At 32.9% G+C, this 21,469-nt stretch overlaps 4 protein-coding genes and 1 pseudogene across 7 annotated transcripts; 1 reads left to right on the top strand and 4 right to left on the bottom strand.

Annotated features, from left to right (window-relative positions):
* Window positions 1–386: 386 nt before the first annotated feature.
* LOC149520261 (uncharacterized) lies at window positions 387–894 on the bottom strand. The gene has a single exon (XM_089758363.1). The coding sequence runs from the start codon at window positions 750–752 to the stop codon at window positions 519–521; it is 234 nt and encodes a 77-aa protein (XP_089614489.1). The 5' UTR covers window positions 753–894; the 3' UTR covers window positions 387–518.
* Window positions 895–2,648: 1,754 nt separating this feature from the next.
* On the bottom strand, window positions 2,649–8,261 carry LOC111311615 (small ribosomal subunit protein uS7). Of its 2 annotated transcripts, none has more exons than XM_022911146.2 (5): window positions 8,180–8,261; window positions 4,415–4,521; window positions 3,444–3,715; window positions 3,072–3,275; window positions 2,649–2,919 (listed from the first exon to the last, which is right to left on the bottom strand). In XM_022911146.2, the coding sequence occupies exons 2-5, from the start codon at window positions 4,517–4,519 to the stop codon at window positions 2,865–2,867; spliced, it is 636 nt and encodes a 211-aa protein (XP_022766881.1). In that variant the 5' UTR covers window positions 4,520–4,521; window positions 8,180–8,261; the 3' UTR covers window positions 2,649–2,864. The 2 variants fall into 2 exon arrangements, with proteins under 2 accessions (XP_022766881.1, XP_022766880.1); XM_022911145.2 differs by lacking the exon at window positions 8,180–8,261 and adding an exon at window positions 4,609–4,748.
* LOC111311616 (small ribosomal subunit protein eS28z/eS28y pseudogene) lies at window positions 7,318–8,261 on the bottom strand (annotated as a pseudogene). The gene is made up of 2 exons (XR_016340912.1): window positions 8,180–8,261; window positions 7,318–7,713 (listed from the first exon to the last, which is right to left on the bottom strand). The product of XR_016340912.1 is annotated as a small ribosomal subunit protein eS28z/eS28y pseudogene (transcript).
* A 305-nt stretch (window positions 8,262–8,566) lies between these two features.
* On the top strand, window positions 8,567–15,073 carry LOC111311614 (homogentisate prenyltransferase). 2 transcript variants are annotated; one of them, XM_022911143.2, is made up of 11 exons: window positions 8,567–8,828; window positions 9,563–9,684; window positions 9,781–9,927; window positions 10,369–10,594; window positions 11,104–11,177; window positions 11,947–12,039; window positions 12,340–12,457; window positions 12,629–12,691; window positions 12,946–12,978; window positions 14,224–14,273; window positions 14,755–15,073. In XM_022911143.2, exons 1-11 carry the CDS (start codon window positions 8,607–8,609, stop codon window positions 14,756–14,758), a joined length of 1,152 nt encoding a protein of 383 aa, XP_022766878.2. In that variant the 5' UTR covers window positions 8,567–8,606; the 3' UTR covers window positions 14,759–15,073. The 2 variants fall into 2 exon arrangements, with proteins under 2 accessions (XP_022766878.2, XP_022766877.2); XM_022911142.2 differs by lacking the exon at window positions 14,755–15,073 and having other exon boundaries at window positions 14,224–14,499.
* Window positions 15,074–15,300: 227 nt separating this feature from the next.
* Window positions 15,301–19,637, bottom strand: LOC111311612 (IQ domain-containing protein IQM6-like). Its single transcript, XM_022911140.2, has 9 exons — window positions 19,384–19,637; window positions 18,027–18,555; window positions 17,743–17,857; window positions 17,597–17,662; window positions 17,419–17,507; window positions 17,241–17,328; window positions 16,751–16,990; window positions 16,551–16,652; window positions 15,301–16,358 (listed from the first exon to the last, which is right to left on the bottom strand). Exons 2-9 carry the CDS (start codon window positions 18,494–18,496, stop codon window positions 15,603–15,605), a joined length of 1,926 nt encoding a protein of 641 aa, XP_022766875.1. The 5' UTR covers window positions 18,497–18,555; window positions 19,384–19,637; the 3' UTR covers window positions 15,301–15,602.
* Window positions 19,638–21,469: the final 1,832 nt, after the last annotated feature.

Below are 21,469 nucleotides of genomic sequence, written 5' to 3'. Positions count from 1 at the left end.
TTCCGTCTCCTTTCTTTGACTCCTTGAAGGACAACATCAACCCTTACTGTTTTGGGTGAAAATATATGGTAAGCTTGTCTCCATGAGTTTAGTACTATAGAGTTTCTGTTTCTCCCTCTCCTTTCTCTCTTAATTTTCTCAAACCTTACTAACTTGATCATTTAAGAATCGGACCAGAGTCAAGCTTCAGCCTCTTCCATCAACAGTTAATTTTAATTCATAACAAATTCTACTTATGATCAATCTGGCCTTAACACCAAAACCCAACTAAACCAACAACTGAGATTAAAATGGTATAATGCACAGTTCATTACCCTTTACTCAATTTCCACAACTATTTACTCTTTGCTAATCTTTCTTACCAAAACTAAAGTGAAAAGCCTTTTCAAAAAAGAAGAGAAAGGATTTGATAAAATTACCTTAAGATAGACATAGAGGTTTGGGCAAGCAATACAAGCCAGTTTGTAAATGGATTCACTGCAAAGAGAAAGAACTTCTTGGGAAACGGTCCGGGCTGTTTATGGATGGTACCAGAATTGGCTCAGCCTCCAATCTTCTGTTAGTAACGCCACTTCACTCTCCGCTCCAGTTCCTCGTCCTCCTCCTCCATTTTCATGGTTAGCAAGAGACTGACTTTGTTCCTCGAGGAACTCTTTCAAAACTGCTAGTGCATGAGAGCTCAGGGCTGGTGGCTCATTCTCGTCAGGGTCATTAACGTCGTCGTTTTTACGAGGCCGAAGCTCTTCTTCCATTTTTCAGCTGCTCTTTTAGTGTGGATCTGTTTGGAATTATATCCGATATATCTGTTCCTTGCTTAATTCTTCGCCTAGGAGTGTTGGGAATTTTTTTTTTTTTGTTTAAAATGATGAGTAGTTTATTTGGGGCTGCTTTAAACAAGAATGCACATAAGCAGGACAGGACCTCTAATCACCGTAAACGGGAGGATTCAACTAAGGAACTTGTTACTTCCGGCTTTCGACGAGATCACATTTGCTATGATAAGTTCAAAAGCTTTCCAACCTGACTCCAAACATGTCTACCTGGTTTGCAAGCCATGTCGTCCTCGTCCAGCTCTGAAAATTGATGTGTTCCCCCCCCCCCCCCTCCATGCGAAGCACCAGCAGCCAGCATTACGAGTCCTTCCGACTACGATACCCCATTTTCATCTTTTACACAGCTCAATAACTTATTACCTTGAACTTCTGAGGCGATAATATCCTTATCTCCTTGCAATTTTATGAATTTCTCTGCGTTCCCATATCTCCTTCCCTTAGTACTTTAGACAGGCAGCTAAGCTTTTCTTACTAGGCTTCCACGGAGGCTTACTAATCAATATGGCTTCCTTCATTGCTTCAACTACCTTTTTCATTTCATTCTCCTTCATTGAATTTGAATGTTCCATCATCGCCTTTTTTCTTCGACCAGTTGATTATGTGGTGTACGAGGAAACATCCAAAGCATTTTTTAAATCAAAATGAAAATGGGTTTTAAAATTGTTAAAGACCCAACTCCATAGCCATGCTTCCCTTTGCAGGGAAAAGACGAAAGGAGATTAACAAGCTGTTGGTGTTAAGGGTTTTAGAGTTTGGGGGCTCTGGGCTTGAGTCTTGTAGTTGTGGGTTACTGAACATTTTAAACATCTCCTTTTAGTCAAATGCAAGTCAAAATCTTAGTTTGGGAGGGGAGGGAGGGAGAATAAGAAAGAAATTGGTTTACTTCCAGAGAAATTATAGAAGTAGAAAGCGCTTGAAGCTAACCACCGTTACCAAGGAAGATAATTTGGGGGATTTCTTTAAACAAAGGGATAGCAATATTGAACACACTAACCTTTACTTTGGTAATTGGTATAAAATGGGGGAAGAAACAAAAGATCACGATTTCAGTTTTGTTTGATAGCCGATTGGAAGTGAAGGTTAAACTGTTTGTTTCACAAAAAATCATTTTCAAAAAATAATGTTAAAAAATTATTTACATTTTTTAAATTAAAATAAATTTTTTGCTATTTAGATGAATAATGAAATTTTTTTTTGTTGTTGTTTTGTTGTTTTTTGAAAAATCTCTTTTTTATAAAAAAAAAACTAATATACTTATTAAAATATTAAAAATTATTTATTATTAAAATTATTAATATTCAAAAATAATTATATTTTAATCATAATATTTAATATTATAATATTATATTAATAATAAAAAATTAAAATAAAACTATTTATTATTCTTTATATTATTTATTAATAATTAAAATATTTTTAAATATTATTTATTACCATTAACATATTAGTATAATATTTATTTATAATAATTTTATTAATATATTATTTATTAATATAATATTATTTATCAATATAGTATTATTTATAATTAAAATTATACTTAACAAATAATTCTACGTAAAGACAGTTCTTTTGTAAAAAAAATCTTTACCTTTTTAAATTCGTAATTTACCTTTTTAAATTCGTAAGACAATTTTTTAAAAAATAATCTCATTTATCATTTGATTATTAAATCATTTTCCGTTTATAAGTCAATTTTCTACCAAACAAACCTAAAACTCCCTGCAATCCCACGATTGCAACAGACTTGCATCTGCCAGTGGCGACCACAACTGGCAATGTAATTACATAACAATTTCAACCAAGAATGGGAAATCACAACCAAGTCAATCAAATTTTTAATTCATTGAAACATGCATCACATTAAATCAATAAGCAAAATGCTCTTTAACAATATCTACTCAGCTGCTTTTTAACCAGAAACTAACTTGTCAACTTAAATAACAAACAAAACATTCATAGCATGTCCAGGAGATAAAACAGGAAAGTTATAAAGTACTGATTCAACAACAAAATACTCCATTCAATTCCTCAACGGTTGGCCTTGGCAACTCTCTCAATTTCGTCCTTCTTCTTGATGGCATAGCTGCACAAACAAGAATATTGTCGGCATCAACAGAAATGACGAGCATAATGATCCAAGAAGGATAAGTAATTGGAATAGCACAAGACACATGAGAAAGCAGTTCCTAATTTCAAGGCAAAACAAGGAGATGACACAGAAAGTCCCCGATTTACCTGTTCGATGATCCCTTTGCAGCATTAATAAGCTCATCAGCCAAACATTCAGCAATGGTTTTAATGTTTCTAAATGCAGACTCACGGGCACCAGTGGTCAGGAGATAGATGGCCTGATTCACACGACGAAGAGGAGAAATATCAACAGCCTGACGCCTGACAACACCAGCAGAACCAATACGAGTTGCATCTTCACGTGGTCCACTGTTAGATCAATCAGAAAGAAACATTGCTTATTAGATATTAATCTAATAAAGATGACCCAAAAACAGAAGATGCATTAATTAACATAATCTGATACTAGACAGGTTATCATCAGCTGGTGATACATTTGAAAGAGGAAAAAACTAAGCTTCAGGTCATATAGGCTACCTGTTGATAATAGCATCAACAATGACTTGAATTGGGTTCTGATCAGTGAGGAGATATATAATTTCCATGGCATGCTTCACAATCCTGACTGCCATAAGTTTCTTCCCGTTGTTTCGGCCATGCATCATCAGTGAGTTTGTAAGCCTCTCAACAATTGGGCACTGAGCCTTTCTGAAACGCTTAACTGAGTACCTCCCAGCAGTGTGTGGCACATAGGTCGCGTGCTTGGAAGCTTGGACACCAATGTAGTCACTCAAAGAGATATCAGCAACCTAAAATAGATAAATCATTCAGGTCAAGGATCATGGCGAATAAGAATAAGGATCCTAGTTCTTTCCAACCAAGTGTCTTAAGACAATTGGAAAATCAATCTAACACACCACATCTTATCCGATTATTCTAATCTACAAAAGAAACAATTGCTCAAAAAATTTACAATACAACAAGCGAAATATAGACAAACCTTAAGGAGAAAAAAATTGTCACTCTGAATTATCATTAACAGCAAAGACAACACATAAGTATGCTCAAATCAGAGAAAAACAATATCGTCGAAGCATTGATATCCCATCTATATGTTCGATGCTAACATAGATTGATAAATTGATAACACAAATTCAACATATTGATAAAACCATAACTAGAAGCTCTAGCAAGAATGTCAAGTCAGAAACACATATATTAGAATCTACTTCACATGAAGAACTATTCCCTATGAAACAAAATTCCTTTATTACAATTCTCCAGTCCAACTAGATCCAATTGACTTAAAAAGACCAAAAAAATGTTTTGATGTTCAACTTGTATAATCCTTACTAAGGAACAAAAACAATAACAAAAGAAAAAAATACAGATTAAAATGACACATTTCAAATAAAACTTAGAAATAATAAAGCCCCCAAAGAAAGGCAAAACAGATCTACACGAAGAAATAAACAGAGAGGCAAAGGGGAAAGATAAAAAAGAAATACCTGAACTTCCTCGAAGCTCCAGCGGTTGAAGAGCTTGACTTCGAAGTGAGGTTGGGTTGTGTCTTGAGACGCGGTGGTCACGGGGGCTGCCACGGCTGTCGCCATACCTACGAAAACAAAAACAGAGTCAAACATAATAATAGATTTTGGAGAAAGACAGAATCGAAATAAGTCTCTGAGAGAGAAAAAAGAACCTGTGACTAGAGAGACAGAGAGGGAGCGGCGAGCTAAGGGTGTAATTCACAGGCAGTAGGGGTTGGGGAAATGAAAAAACCCTAGTCGTCAAATATACAGATATATGGATTATACAGCCTGACACTAGGGTTTTTAGTGGCTTCCATTTTAGGGTTAGTATTTGGGCTTTTGACCCAATCGATATCACCATTAAGGCCCAATTACTCTTGGAGTAGACCTAGATATATATGCCTTTAGAGACCCACAAGATCAAATTTCCAACCACAATTGCAGGAGAAATTATTTAGACATAATTTTTGCTGTTTTTCTCCATAAATTTGTTTACTTTACCATACATTTTAATTTATCTATAATTATAAGGAAATAAATTTTAAGCATTATTTTACTTATTTTTTATTTTGTCTTCATTTGTTTACTTAAATACTATATTTTGTCTTCATTTGTTTACTTAAATACTATCTTTGGAAGATTTATAATTTAAAATAATTTATGCAAAAATAATCAAATTTAAAAATTTATCAACAAATATTGCTAAAAATTAAAAAAATTAACATATACTGAGACATGTAAAAAAAAATATAACTATTTACATAATAAATTATACCAATAGTTTCTTCAAATCTATTCAATCAAATTTAACCCGCCATGAATGATTATAATCTTTATGAATTTCATAATACAAATAATTAAAACACAAATATTACATAAATTATTAAACATGTCAAAAATTAAAACACAAATATGATATATTTATTGTAAATATCACACGTGGCATATTATAATTAATACATATAGAATTAATATATTTAAATTTTATATGATACGATAGACATAAGTAATATAATTAATATAATTGCTAACCAATTTAAGCCAAAAATTAATTTTGATTAGCAATAAAATTTTAGACTATAGAACGTTTAGACAATTAGAACTTTTGTTTTAGTTTGTATTGCAGATGCAATAAAAAAAATTAAAACTAAAAAATAAATATATAAATAAAGGAATTGGTTTAATACTAAAAATATAAAAATAATAATATCCTATAAAAGGATAAAAAGAATATTTAAAAATATAAAATATAGAATATTTCAAAATTAATTATAGAAAATTATTATTAAAAACCTAAAATGTTGAAGTAGCCTTTACATATATAATATAAATTTCAACTTTATACGAAAATGCAACATAAATTTAAATTACTAATATGAACCATATAAAAGGAAGCAAGCAAACACGTTATATATATAAAAAAAAAAATGAATTAAGAATCTTTGCTTTATTTTTATTACTAATTACTAATTACTAATAAAATAGTTTTCATGAAAAGAATATTTACTCATCAGTATGTCTGTTTGATTTTAAATATAATGTGCATATCATTTCTATAGTATTTTATTTAATCTAATGCAGCATTTAGTATATTTTTGAGATTATTATGATGATGTAATCACCTAAATTATATTATTATTAAAGTGATCTTATCACTTATGATTTAAAATAATTTATTTGATTAAATATCATTAATTTATATAAAATAACGATTTCTACATTTCATATTATTAAAAATCAAATATTATTTTATTTAAAAATACCAAAATAACCACCTTTATTATAATAATTATACAAGTTAATGATTTAAACATTGTTTAAAGATAATAATTCATAAAAATAATAATATTTTATTTATTTTCTAATAAATGTAATTAAATTATTAAATATATTTATTTATTAAGTAAACTCATTTTTACAACATAAATTATTTAAAAGACATTTAAATTAGAAAATAATATTAATCTATTAAAATCATTATAAAATACAAAGACATTATATTATATATTAAACATTAGAAAAAAGTAAAAAAAATACACAAATTATTTCTGAACTCATTATAATAAATATTAGTTTGAAAATATAAATATTAATATAATTATATTAAAATTTATATTACTATTTAAAAAGGCATTTAAAAATTTTGCTTAGAAGACGAAAATTGGGCATTCGCCATGTTTACTATTAAATTCTCGATGAGAATAAAAAGCATTACAGAAAATGAAGAAAAGAACACATCTTTACAACCAATTTACAAAATACTGCATGGACTCAGCAAAATATGATGTGCTAAGGAAGAATGGCAAAGGACCAAAGGTGAAACTTATAATATAAAATTCTACCTTCTTATTCTGAAAGAAAAGATTAAAAATATTAACAGTTTTCAAGCTTCACATTCTTAGGGAGGCTTCCAGTGGGAAAGGAAACCTTAACAAAATATAGAAGATCTTGAGGCAAAAGTTTCCAACTTGGTCAAAAATATTCAAGGGTGAACTTAAACAAAACTTGAAACATGCATACTCCTAGAGAAGCAGAAAAAACAAAGTAAATATCAACAATGGGTATAGTTTTTCATTGATTTTTCAACGAAGTAACTTGGTGGATAGTTCCTTTAGTTTTTGTTAACCACCAAGAACCAGACTTTGGTTTAGCATTCAGGCACCAGCTTAAGCCAGCCCCCCTAACATTATAGAATCAGGCAGAGCCCTTGCCCAAGTGGCAAGGCTTTGCTTCTCAGTTTGAAAATAAAAGCAGAACCAAGCACATCCCAAGCATCAGGGTATATTTCTTAAGAATGTAAACGGGCACCAATCGGATATTCCTTACATGTCTTAAGAAATAGTAAAAACTCAACAAAGATTAATGGGAGACAAAATTCATAATCTCAAAGCCAACTTAGTTCATTTCAACATCATACTTAAGCTTTAAAACAACTCATCCATGCAAACCATTGTCCCAAAATCCAAGTCTTGATATAAGAAATTGGACACCTTTTAAAAGTAACAAAACTCAGTAGAATAGAACTAGGCTAATGCAACATAACATCAACAATGTAATGAAACCGAGATAAAACTGCTTATCGAAGCCTCCTAGCTTCTCTCTCAGACTCAAGCAAGGTGAGAATATCTCCCTCCCTAACCGGTCCCTTAACATTCCTCATAATGTATCGGTTCTGATCATCCAAAAATTTGACTCTCACTTGAGTCACCTGACCTCTTGATCCTGTCCTTCCCATAACTTTCACCACCACAGCATGCTTAATTTGGGAATCCATTCTGCAATCAAATCAAAACCAACACATGTTTTCTAAAACCCATGTTCCAAAGATCATATCTATTTTGAAGATAAAAAGTAAAGCACCTCCGATCGAATCTAAAATCTTTAGTCCAGAGCTAGCCTAGCTACTAACTCAGAAAGGGCACCTTAAACAAGATTATTGATCATAAATCTGAAAACCCATTTCACCAAAATTGACAATTATACCACCAAAACACTCCAACATTGGTTCGAAAAATCCAAACTGCCTTCATTTTTAGCAACTCAACAGCATAGTTTAGCAAATAATCAAGTAAGTTATTCCTAAAAACAGCTTAAACCAGATCACTGATGTTAAAATTAATCAAAAACGACTTTTTACCCAACAAAAAAAAAAACAAATCTATAATCAGCAAAACAACAGAGAGCTAATGTTAAATATAACTAAAGTAAACGACGAAAAACAGAAACAGCAAGAGAGATAACCTGACTGAGCCTTGGCTAGAAGACGACGAAGGTTTGAGGAGAGCAAAGGGCGTGCGGCTACTTCTCTTGCGATTTTCAGAGTAAGGGAAAGAGCGAGCCCTAGAATTAGGGTTTATATCGACAAAACTTTTGGAATGACGGTTATGTCCATTGGATTTGGCCTTTCTAGTTTGGGTATTGCGGTCATTTGGTGATTGGATTTGGGGTTAGAAGCTGGTTGCTGATTAATAGGCCCTTGATTTGGCATGTTGGTATATAAACTTATACCAATATGTATAAATATAAAAACTAGAAGGTTAGAAAAGAAATAAAGTGGAGAAGCACCACCAAGGGCACAACTGTAAAATCATGAACCTATAAAGACCAGAACTTTAATTCTTGGTTGTCGAAAGTCCAAATCTTTTTCACTCTTTTTTTTTTTTTTGGTATGGAGCTCTCACTCTCCCACTCTTCTCTTAGAATTTCAGCTGTAAATCCTCATTGCAAGGCCTCATCTTGTCAGCCAAAGGCAATACCCTGTAAGCTCAATGGCAAGCTTCTTGACTTGTCTTTTAAATGCTTCAAAAATGGGGTCTCAGTTGGGCTTTACAATCAATCAAGTTGCTCAAAACATGTCCCAACTAGGCAATTCAAGCGTAATTCAATTTGGGTATGTCTTGTTTTGCCAAATCCGTAGTTCAAAATTTTTTTTTTTGTTGGTTATGGTTGGGACTGAGTGAGAACAGTCAAAATTTGAAATTGAGAATTGAGTTCTGTACTTCTGTTTAATGACTTGAACTTCTTGGATTTATCAATTTATCTTCGAGAATAATCATGTTGTAAGATTTCCATCAATCATTCCATAGTTGTTTTTAGCTACTTGCTTTTTGCCATTTTTTTTGGTTACCTAAATTAAATCAAAAGCAAACAATAATTGATTAAAATTTATAATTCAAAAAGTTACATTTTTAAAAAATAATCTTTCCTTTTGTATCGAAACACTTCTTTTACTTTTTGCTCTTGGAAACAAAGAACAAGTAGTTAAACAATAACCATCAAATACCTTATTTTAATTGGAAATGCTATTCTCAGTAAGCTGAAAATGTTATTTTCTAGTCCATTGATGCTGTTCTTAACTTTCATTTGCAAAATTTAGAAACCTTTTGCAGCATTGCTTGACTAGTGGTGCAATAATAAAACTCTTGAGCTTGCAAGCTCATTGAAAACGGTGATCAATTTAATAAAGTTGATATAGTTAGGAGTTAGGAGTATTTTCAATTCACCCCTCCCTGTGCCGAGCTTTAAATAAACAATTATTGCATATTTACTCTTGTTCACTACGATTGATGGGAATCAATGAGTCTATCTGTGGCATTAATGTAATGTGAACGTGGATTATACCAGGCATGCAGTCAAGTTGGTGCTGCTGGGTCTGATCCTATGCTAAACAAAATTTCAACTTTTAAGGATGCTTGCTGGAGGTTTCTCAGGCCCCATACAATACGTGGAACAGCTCTAGGATCAGTGTAAGAACTTATGACTAAAGCACTGGTTAATATGGTGAGTTAATTAATTGCATTCTGGTATACATTAAGTGAAGTTTGTTGTAATTATATTGACAGTGCTTTGGTGGCTAGAGCATTAATTGAGAACTCAAATTTGATAAAGTGGTCTCTGCTTCTGAAGGCGTTCTCCGGTCTTATAGCTCTGATATGTGGAAATGGTTATATAGTTGGCATCAATCAGATCTATGATATTGGCATTGACAAGTATGTGGCACATCTCTGTAAAAACATTTTAGTGCTTTATTAAAAACATAGGTACTGACTTATTTAACATCCTTGAAATTTAACTATGAGCCGCCAAGTAACACAAATAGAGGCAATGCACATTTATGTGGTTTGATACACTGCAGAAAAAGGGACTGTTATCTAGAATTGATCATTATTTAGAAAGCTCCCAATTCTTTGTCTCCTAACATGGATAGATTTTTATTATTCACTGTGTTATTTTTCTTTTTGAAATTTTGAACTATATTAAAATGTTTTTGATCTTGGATTCTAGATCATGCAGGTAAACTGTAAAAGTGCATAGCTTCTTAAAGAAAATCTGAGATTTCAATATTCTTCTTATTGAGTATTTACTAGTAACTTTAGGAGATGAGAATGTAAAATATTTTCAGTTAACCTTTTTTTTTCTTCAACTTGCAGGGTAAACAAACCCTACCTACCCATAGCTGCAGGGGATCTCTCAGTTCAATCTGCATGGTTGTTGGTGATATTTTTTGCAGTGACTGGCCTTCTGATTGTGGGATACAACTTTGGCCCATTCATCACTTCCCTTTACTCTCTTGGTCTTTTCCTGGGCACCATCTATTCTGTTCCTCCATTTAGAATGAAAAGATTTCCTATCGCTGCATTTCTCATAATTGCCATGGTAAATTTTTTTTTTTTTTGTGAAGCACATATTGCTTATTTAAGTAGGAATGAACTATCAAGAGTACAATAGGGGTCGTCTGTTTGCATTCTAAATCTAAAGTGATCACTTGTTAAGTGTGGACAAAAGGATTTTCTGGATAGTGAAAAATCAACCAACTCATTGCAGAAGTCATCAAAGAGGATTGTAGATGAACTAAATATCATATTTCTCATATATCCTTGTGTCTGGTACATCAGTTGATTGAATATAATGCAGCATAAATGTTGATTGATTTGGTTACAGAACTGTTTGAAAAACAAAAAAAAAAAGTGCAATCAGTCACTGGACCAGCTTACTAGTCTCTGATCTTAATAATTGTTGGCTTTGTAATAATTATTGCAAACTATATGGAAATGACACCCTTTTTCATTAATTGGCAATATAATTAACTACTCAAAACATTTGTCATGTTTGCTTCTAGAAGACTCTTTATTAGAAAAAAAAAAAAAAGAAATTGACATTTGCAGGTACGAGGGTTCCTTCTCAATTTTGGGGTGTATTACGCCACAAGAGCTGCTCTTGGACTTCCATTTCAGTGGAGGTGGGTGACCATTCATTGCATTTGGCTTCTCTATATTGGTGCATATGATGAAGCTATGTAATTCTTCATATGTCTTTACGCAATATTCAAACAGATTGCCTGCCTTACTATCAATCTTCACCTTCTGACTTGGCCAGTAATTTACTGAAGGCAAAACAGCCCTCTGCTAGGTATAAAACTTTATTGAGTCAGATTTCAGCCGCAAGGTTTTCAGAGAAACAGCATGATGCAGTTTTACTTGAAGTGTTATTGAAGAACTATGTTCCCTCTGTTTTTTTGGTTTGGAGTCAGTTTAGTGATCATAATTGAGAAAATTCTCTTACTGAGAGAAAACAAACAAGAGAAAAGGGAAAAGGGAAAAAAATATGCTATTCAGCTATCATGATTTTGAATCAACAAATTGACTCAATACGTAGATCCTTGACCACAAACAAATGAAAAAGGAAAACTGATCGGTTGCGTTTGTTGTATTTCTAACTTAGTTGTGCGGGCCATTAGTTCTTTACCTTTGAACTGGTTATCCATGAAGTGCCTCTGAGTTCTTTTCCATCATTGAATGCAGTGGACCCTTTCCTGTACATTCATCCATCTAATTAGGACTCCTAAGATTTTCACTCTACTTTTGTACATGAAGACATCATTCATTAAGAATTCACTTTGTATTTAGGAATTTCACTTACCTTGTAAATTTGAAGTTTAGCTTTATGAACACATGTTTTAAAATTTTTGAGAGAACTAAAAATGTCTTTGATCCATATTCTGCCTGCAGTGCACCTGTGGCATTTATCACAACTTTTGTAACATTGTTTGCGCTGGTTATTGCCATAACAAAAGATCTTCCAGATGTAGAAGGAGATCGCAAGTAAGTTATGGAACCAATTTAAAATATATTGTCTATTTTTGTTCTTGTCCATTTGACATTGTTGATAGCAAATTTCCATATGCTCCTAGTTGAGTTTCCTTCATGAGTTGTAAAATATTAATTAATTTTTGTATGTTTGTTCAAACTATAGCTATTTGTCTAATCTTCCCTTGGTGAGCCTCAATTTCCATCTTGTTCGAAAGTTTATCCTCTTTATTCAATGTGAAACCTAACCTGCTGTTTTTGTCACTAAATTTTTCTATATCAATATCTGCTATCTGTTTGTACAATCATTTACAGATTTCAAATATCAACATTAGCGACAAAGCTTGGAGTTAGAAATATTGCATTTCTTGGTTCCGGACTTCTACTGGTGAATTACATTGCTGCTGTGTTGGCTGCAATATACTTACCTCAGGTGAAAACTAGTTCTTAAAGCCTGTCTTCTCATTCTCTACTATTGATGCCTGATTTCAGTGCTTAACTTGTGTAGCTCATGGAATTAGTTGAGCATTTGTTTGGATTTTTTTACATTTATCTTCCAGGGAGATTATCCTAATTGTAAATCCTTTACTTGCATATGTTACAGGCTTTCAGGCGTGGTTTAATGATACCTGCTCATATCTTCTTGGCATTGTGCTTGATTTTCCAGGTACATTTCCTGCATTTAGGACTTCCTGAATACAATAATGTCTGGGAATCATATGATTTGTTCTTCATTATTTGCTTCCAGAAATGAACATTCTTGAAAGAATCTTTGTTTTAATAACAATTGCTCCTTTGTGAGAAACATAATCCTTGGAGTAATTATTTTAACTTCATAACATCAGTTAAGTATTCCACTGATGGTTGTTTCTTTCTCAATTATGGTCTCTGATACAAAATTTTATTCTAATATTGGTTCAGGCATGGGTGTTGGAACAAGCAAATTACACCAAGGTAATGCCTAACTTGGTGTAGATCTTAACATGTTAGCATATTCTACCTGTTATATGCTCTAGTCGCATGAATTTTTCACTTGTAACAATGAAAGGATGAACACATAGCAGATGGTTATCAAGACTCACAATCCTAGTGGAGTTATGGTGTTGATGCTCATCTTTAGCAATTTAATTTGAATAAATGACTAAACACTTAGTACAAAATGACATTTTAGAAATTAAAATTTGGCATAGTCATTTTGTTCAACATGCAAAACTGTCAAAAGGAGTATGCATTTAATTTTGGTTTGGTGATGGATTTTCAAGTGTTTAGAATGGTCATATTTGAACCAATTTATGGATTAAATAAATACTTATATGCATCTATTTTGTTTCAAATATATATTGAAAATACTACTACTTATATTGATTTGCCAATTGGTACTGCCATATTCTCACTCTACAGTCTAGTGGCTACATGTCGCCAGTTATTATTATGGAAGGCCTGCCACTTGGAGATACTTGTATTAGACCGTAATAGGTTTGCCTAAGTGCAATAGATACATTTCAGTAAGAAGCCTTTCACAAGTGGGATTAGTTCTGTAAAAGATTTTGTTGCGGTTTGGCACTACAGTGCAGTGCAGCGGAGAGTGCTCCCCAATGCACTGACCATGGTGCCAAATGCACCCTTAGGCAAGATCAGAGTGGTTGGAAAGTTTTATGGTGCTTCATATCCTAGAGATAGACTGATGATTACCATGTATATTACCATATACCAGTGAGACATTATGAAGAAAGCAATATACGGTGCGTCCTTTTGCAAATCCTGAATCTCTAAATCTTTAGAGATTCAACAGCTGTCCTTCCATATTCCTGTATGTTTGATAGCTTGTTTAACTGCAGATTACCAGTCTGTAGGGATTTCTTTTATAACAATCTGAAATAAATGGTCGTGTATTCATGACTGCATTAGATGTTTGTCAACCTATAGCAGCAAACAGTCTATTGATCTATGTCAAGCACTCGGCACTCTCATATTTTCACTGTTAACAACTGCCTGATGTTTAAACGTCTCTAAAGCCAAATGGCTAATAGTTATAAGATTCTACAAATCGTTGGCTTTGTGAACATATGTTTTATATTTAATTTAATTGTAACCTCAAAACTGCGACAAATCCTACATATGTGAGGATTTTTCAGGATGCCAACAGGGAGCATGAGAATTTGGTCAACACCTGATTTTATGTTTGATTGCAATTTGCAGGAAGCAATCTCTGGGTTCTATCGCTTCATATGGAATCTGTTTTATGCCGAGTATGCCATTTTCCCCTTCATCTAGAAGACTAATCTTTGCTCTTTATAATTTTGTTTCTCAATCTGTTGTTTTCCATAGAGGGAGAGAGTTATGTAAATATCTACATGATTTTACTATTGAATATTCATTATATGCATCTTGTAACAACACTATTTTGCATCAGTTTTTTCGCAAAGTTATGCGAAGAAATAAGAAAAATAGTTTGATCTTATTCTAACATAAAAATGTTGTACTTCAACACAAGAACCTCTTACATTGTTAGTTATCATGGCCTCAAGTGTTCTACACACCGCACACATGTTTATGAGAGTAAGGCATCCATTTAGAACTATAATGGTGTAGATGTGATGGCTGCAGCTGCATAACTTTTATATCATTGTTCAAAATAAGTAGGAACTATATCTTAAGCTGCTATTTAGCAATATATAGAGAGAGAGAGAGTAGCTAGATGATTGCTTATCAGCACTACTTGCTTCTCAGGTGACTAGCCCCTTTGGATGCATGGTAGGAGGGACTTCAACTGCATCGTGGGTTCCGTTTTATTGATTGGACCCTTGAGGTTCAATCGTTTTTTTCACACCCATGGTGCGGTGCGCATCCAAATGGATCCTAGATAAGTAGATAATGTGGAAATTGGGGCTGGAGCAACTATATTGAGTTTTCTAACGTGCAGGTTTAGTGAAGTTTAGTCCTTGTCTAAAGTCATTTTCATTCATGCTATTGACATTAATATGAAGACTGAACATTACTATTTGGTAGTGGAAAGAAAATAATCCATGTTAGTGAGAAGCCATGAGTCAATGCCAAAATTACTTTAAATTATCCATTGAAGTCATTGTATTTGTCACATTTGCATTACAAACATGATTTGAAAAGCGGTATTCACTAAAATCATGTTACAGATATGCTTTAGAACGAGTTGTCGTTAAGGGATAGGTTATTAAAACATGTTTTTTTTAAGGATAAAACCGTGTCAGATTAAAATGTAAACAAATTTGAAAGCGAACAGCTTTTAAATTTTTTCTTAAATGCCTTTTATCATTTACCAGGCAACAAGTCGGAGTACATTCTAAACCCAAATCCTCATTTCTTCTGAAATTGCCAAGAGTTATCTCATCTCTTGCATGATTAACAAATCTCCTTTTGAGAGCTTCTGTTTTCAAAACTCAGTGGCAGACAAACCTAATAGCACTTTCAATTTATCTCTTCATTTTCACCATATGAGTGCATGAAAAAGGAAAAGAATGTGTAAAAGAAAGGCTCAAAAAAACAGAAAAGAATCCTATATCTTATTCTCTAACAACAACATGCCAGAATCACAGTTTCATCTAAAAATCGACTAGGCTTTTGCTTTTTTCTTTTCTATCACTTGCTTTGGGTCCAAGCGGACTTTTAGATGAACTTGTTTCCTTACGTAATGAAGTTGGAGTCAAGACAATGGGGCTAAAACGTGATGTTGTCAGAGGAGATGCACTGGCACTTCTTGCTCTTGGTGTCAAGTTTGCTTGCTCTAAAACCCGGAACTGAAGTTCAGAAGGATAATCCCTCATGCAGCTTATCCGTGGCCCAGCCCCTGTAGACCACTTGGAGGATAATTGTTGAGCTAGTTGATATGACTTCAATCCTTTATGGGAGTCTATCCTTCTCATTATTTTTTCCTTGGGAATGGGTTTATGGTCTTCCTCATCATCATCTTCACCAAACAAATTGACCTTAGTGAACAGAAAATCTTCCTCGGATAAAAATTCTTCTGCTGTTTCATAACCATCTTCTTCAGGGGATTCTGGACGTTCACGGCGGCAACTTGGTGGCAACGTTTCTGTCTTAAAGATGTCAAACACATCCTGTCTTGCAGGTATTTGAAGTCTACTTATTTTTGAGAATAATCCTCGAGATAATCTTGACATGGATTTGTTGGCATTTTGGGCAGCATCAGAATCTTCCTTTCTTGAACCGGTGTTCTCCTGAGCTGAGTTTTCACTGTTTGTTGCCTCTGTCTGCTGCAATCCTTCTGCTTCTGGTTCATTGCTTCGGAAGATACTGTTCTTTCTGCTGATGGGTTCTTCCTCTTCAGAAGAGCTTTTCTGTAAAAACCATCAGAAAGAACTGTATCATGGGTGCCTTAGTGATTTTTCCCCCATCCCCCTAAACAACCATGTACTTAACTCTGCACTAGCACATGCCAATCATTTTCCCCCAGTCCCACAAGAACTTTGCTCTCTAGTTTTAGTGTAGATTCAAGCTAAAATAACAATTGATGAATTGGTGTTCTTTACCTTTACATTTGTGAGGTCAACATAGTGTTCCCGGAGAAATGACATGAACTCCTGGAAATTCTCTTCTGTTGGGAGGTAGTGTCCACTGTGAGGCCAAACCGCCTAAAAAGTTGAAAGAATCATTTTAATACATCAGAAGTCCTACACAAAGTAAAAGATGATCCAGCTATCTTTAAAGACAAAAACATTTTCTAGACTACCTTCAAAACACCGTCTTCCACAACCAATCTTCCTGCAGACAATGTTGCTCCACCAGCCAAAAAACTAGAGTGCTGAAAATTGCCCTTGTTCTTCTGTCCAACATACAAAGTCTTAGATGCACTAAGAACAAAAATCCACTTGGCATCTGTTCGTTCTCCAGTGGTATCAAGAAGTTCCCCGCTCTGCTTGTAGAAAAATTTCCCATTCCTTACTACTACTTCAAAATTCTCCCTTTCGGTCTGGGAATACACAATAATATATTGGTAAATAGGTTTAAACTAAATTGGAAATTTGTTTTATGACTTGCTTAATTTTTACTGAGTTGTAAATGAGTTTGAATGTTTTAATTGCTTATATTCTATCTCAACATTTTTTTTTTAATTCCTGGTTGAGGTTTCTATAATATTAGATCCAAACTAAGGGCATAACCAAAGCGACATGCTCTGCAAAACAACACACGTAAAAACTACAATGGGAGATTAAACTCACAGGACCAAGATACTTGATGCACTGCTGTTGAAGCTTTGCTCGAGGGCACTTTTCAAGATTGACTTCTTTCCCTTCTCCGATATCAAGCCTGCATGTTTAAAGTTGATAGATTGGTCTCATAAGTTGTTGAGAAGCAAAATTCCTTTCTTTACATATTGTTGTTCCAATGAAATCTTACCAATAGAAAAAGGGCTGTTTACTGTCACAGTGAAGCCATTTGGCATAATAAAATTGGAGATTATGGCCATAACGATGCCTAGGATCAATCTGTTAGCAACAGGAAACATGATCAGGAAGAGCCATAAATGAAAACTAGCAGCTTAGTACAAATGTTTCATTCTTAGAATGGTAATTACCGCCTCAAGCCAGTGCTGCAAAGCAAGCTTTCGAGCTTTTTCATCCTTAGATAAACCTTTTCCAACCTGCAAAAGAAGACAACATTCACAACCAGCATTGCAGCCAAACTCATTTAAGAGCTTGCATCACTTTCTTCACAACTTACCTTGGCAGCTCTTGTTCTCGCTCTAGACCATCGTGAAATGGCAGTCTCTGGTTTTTCTATTTCAAAGAATGATATAGAGCTTCGCTTGAGTTCAACAAAATCTAACAGCTTCCACCTACAAAATGGATTATGAAAATTAAAATATGAAGAAATAGATGTTTGGACACCAGGAAGCATGAAACCATTTCATTTGTCTCCATTTTCATGTTTTAATTACAAAGATGGATTGGTTTCAGTCCATCTGGTATTCAATATATCCTTGACAGGCAGAAAATGATACAAACCATCTCTGCTCAGCAATAACTGCACAATCTGCTAGCCGCCTCCTGGTCCGGAAACTCTTGTACACCTTTTGCAACTTTAATGCAGCCTGATATCGTCGCCCTCCCAGCTTTGCAAAGTCTGAACGGGACTTTTTCTCAGACATGTTGATTGATCTCTGCAATATGTTATTGTTATTCACATTCTTACAGCTCTCTGGTCTAACAGACACCTTATTTTCCTTATCCATGCTAGGAGTCCTGTATGAGGGTATGGTCCCTGTTTCCCGCTTGTTAAAGCTTAAAGATTTTTTCTTCCTAGTATCATATGGTTCCATTCCTTTCGGCTCCGAAACACGGCCATTGAAACTGACAGATCGCAACACTTTCTTCTCATCCCCATCCTTGAAACTGATTGATTTTACAATGACAGCTTCAAAACGTCTTTCCAGGTCATCGAGATCACTAAGAGGACATGAAAATGTTACTCCCATTTTTTCAAAATATCTTCACAGATAAAGATCTCAACCAACAAGATATGGGGTCTCAATACCTAATAATATAAACAAAAAAGAAGAGAAATGATCAGATACCATATTGAGAAACTCTATATTAACATCAGGATTTGGCTATTTGCTTTAGGGGTAACCACAAAAAGTGCTACTACTAGTGAAGGATTCTGTTGATTCCTTTTGGAATCTTGAAACTTCTAATATTTTATAGCATTCCACATTCATCCATTCACTCTTAAATTTTCCTTTCATTTATCCGGTTAAAGTTTTTCAAAGAAAACCAGGTCAATAGTATACATGCAGAGAATGCCTTGGTAGATGTTGCAGATTATGAAACAAAAAATCATCAAGTAGTTGAATCAGAACAGATTTTTCTTAAAAATAGTAAATGAAATACACTCAAGCTCTAGGAAACCATGTATCAAAATATAGCCGACTAGCTTTGAATGTTTCATCCCTATTCTCCACCTGGATTTTAATGTTTCATTGCTCTTCAGAATGAAATGGTAATTAGCAAAAAAAAAAAAGAATGGAAAGCATAGAAATGAAACAATAAAAAAAAAAAAGAATATTTACATTGTTCATAAAAAAACTCCCCAGAAAATAAGATAAAAATGTGGTTGTGACATTGAAAATCAATGAAACAAGAAAAAATCACGAAGAACCAGAAGGCAAAAAGAGAAAAACCAACACAAAAAATGTGGGATGTAACATTGATAAATCAATGAAACAACAAAATAACAAAAACCCAGATTGAAAAAAAATGTCACCTTTCATGCCTATATTAATTACATATCAAATAAAAAATGCTTAGAATAACATTAAAAAAAAAAAAAGAAAACCAAAAGGGTAGGCAGAGAAAACTGTACCGCAAAATCAGAGGAATAGAGACAAGAAATGAATTGAAGGAAAGAGTAGAAGAAGAAGAAGGAAAGAAAGGAAACCAAAAAGAGTGGCACAAAAATGGGAGCTTTGGGTTAGGGACCAAACGTGAGAGAGAGCGAAGAACGTGGGGACGTTAGCGATTGAAAAAGGGTGGCCTCCACCTTTTCCTGTTGAGAGATTTTTGTTTTCTTAAAATCTCCAAAAAATAATAATAATAAAATAAAACAATGTCTGAATCTCTTGTGCTATTCTTGCAAGAGTTATTTATAGAAGAAATGGGAGGGAAATGTTGGAAACAGAAACGCATTGTGTGATAACTAAGAATGAGACAACATCCAACCACGTATTAATTTCTTCGTTTTAACTACAAACTGAAGGAAACTTCTCTTTTCCTTTCCTAGTTGTTTTTTCCCTTAATTTTTTTCAAGGAAAAGTATCCAATGAATCCTTTTACTATCATCCTTTGATTAGTAATACCAAAAAAAATCGATCATTCTTTGATTGGCACAAAAGTCCATTCTTCGTAAAACACAATAACCAAGAAATATGATATTAAAATGCTAAATTCTTTAGGTTTTCCCTTTTATTTTAAGATAAATAAATTTTTTATTTTTTAAATAAAAATAAAATATATCATATTTAATAATTTAAAAATAAATAAATAAAAATCACACGTTTAAAATGATTTCAATGATGGATCACCGATTAAACCCGATTCTAAAATAGTGTTGAACTAACGGCATCTTACAGCTGGTTGGATCGTATAATAGTGTTGTGAAAAAAAGGCAGAATTGCTTGGTCAAATCTCCGCCAAGCTGTCGTCACCTGCTGCTCCGCTTGTTGTACTCAAAAGTACAATCGGCGCAAACATTTGTATTTTTATTTTAGCTTTGAACGAGAAAATATTAGTTTCACGCGTTTAATCTCACGGTGGATTACGAGATTCAAGTTTCTCACTTACTATTGGACAGTATTTCTACGTGGATTGAAGTCGGTTGAGATTGGCGGCACTAGAGTCAAAAAAAAAAAAACATAGTTTCGTTCCCGTGACGATGCCAACTGTCCTTTCGAATTTTCATGCACGCTTGAGCTTCTGTGTACGTTAAAGCCGTACCGTCACCTTTCTACACCAATCTTTAGACATCATGCTTTACAAACATTTTTTTTTTCATTAGTAAACTTTTTTGGTAATTATAATGTGTGTGGTATATTTCATCCAACATATATAAAATATAAAAATAATTATAATATAATATATGTAAATATAAAATAAAATATATATTTTATTTTTTATCAAATTTATATAAAAATTTTATTAAAATTTTAAATTATGTGTTTTTTATATTTTTTATATCATTTTAATATTGTATAACGGATTTAAAATTATCAACTTTAGTAATTAGATAATATTTAACTTTTTCACTATTTTTTATGATTTAATAATCTTGTATGTTAAAGATTGGTTGTGGCATTTTATTTTTTAAAAAATATTATAATGAAAAGTTTAAATAAAAGTAATACAAATTGAAAAATATTCTTAACAATTACTTATGTACAGAAGTTAAAATCTTTATGTTCCAATTTTTTTTCTAATTTTTTGAAAATAATAGAGTAATTTTATTTATATATATATTTTTTATGAAATATACTTTTTGTTTTAAAATAGAGGTAATAAAACATGGTCGCTTACAGGGACAAATCCTGGATTTATGGTCAATGAAAGCAAATTATTAGGTAATATTTATTTACAAACTATTGTAACTTAAAATGATTTTCATTAAAATATAATATCAAATATTTTTAAAATTTTATAAAATATTAAAAAAATATTATTTCTATATACAAATTAAATCTAAAAAATCAAATTTGTTTATCTTAATTATGTCGCATTAAGAAAAAAATATTAACACTTATATAGGTAAACATAAATATGACAATTAAATAAACAAATTAAAAATTTAAACATATACACAAATATATTTATTAAATAGATATAATATCACATTATTAATAAGCTTATTAATCAAGTTAGATTAAACACGACATGATATAACATGTTTTATAACTCAT

The sequence above is a fragment of the Durio zibethinus genome, chromosome 1 (genome assembly GCF_047325235.1).
Source record: "Durio zibethinus cultivar Kanyao isolate XHJ-2024 chromosome 1, ASM4732523v1, whole genome shotgun sequence".
NCBI classification, from domain to species: Eukaryota; Viridiplantae; Streptophyta; class Magnoliopsida; order Malvales; family Malvaceae; genus Durio; species Durio zibethinus.
This window is presented reverse-complemented; position numbering and strand designations above follow the sequence as displayed.

Coding starts and splice junctions, on each gene's coding strand:
- LOC149520261 (XM_089758363.1), bottom strand. CDS start 752: ATGGAAGAAGAGCTTCGGCCTCGTAAAAACGACGACGTTAATGACCCT.
- LOC111311614 (XM_022911142.2), top strand. CDS start 8,607: ATGGAGCTCTCACTCTCCCACTCTTCTCTTAGAATTTCAGCTGTAAAT. Junction 10,595..11,103: donor CATTTCTCATAATTGCCATG/GTAAATTTTTTT, acceptor TGACATTTGCAG/GTACGAGGGTTCCTTCTCAA. Junction 12,692..12,945: donor CATTGTGCTTGATTTTCCAG/GTACATTTCCTG, acceptor ATATTGGTTCAG/GCATGGGTGTTGGAACAAGC.
- LOC111311612 (XM_022911140.2), bottom strand. CDS start 18,496: ATGGGAGTAACATTTTCATGTCCTCTTAGTGATCTCGATGACCTGGAA. Junction 17,329..17,418: donor AAACAGCCCTTTTTCTATTG/GTAAGATTTCAT, acceptor TTAAACATGCAG/GCTTGATATCGGAGAAGGGA. Junction 16,359..16,550: donor TTGACCTCACAAATGTAAAG/GTAAAGAACACC, acceptor TGGTTTTTACAG/AAAAGCTCTTCTGAAGAGGA.
- LOC111311615 (XM_022911146.2), bottom strand. CDS start 4,519: ATGGCGACAGCCGTGGCAGCCCCCGTGACCACCGCGTCTCAAGACACA. Junction 3,716..4,414: donor GGAGCTTCGAGGAAGTTCAG/GTATTTCTTTTT, acceptor TATCTATTTTAG/GTTGCTGATATCTCTTTGAG. Junction 2,920..3,071: donor GCAAAGGGATCATCGAACAG/GTAAATCGGGGA, acceptor TTGTTTGTGCAG/CTATGCCATCAAGAAGAAGG.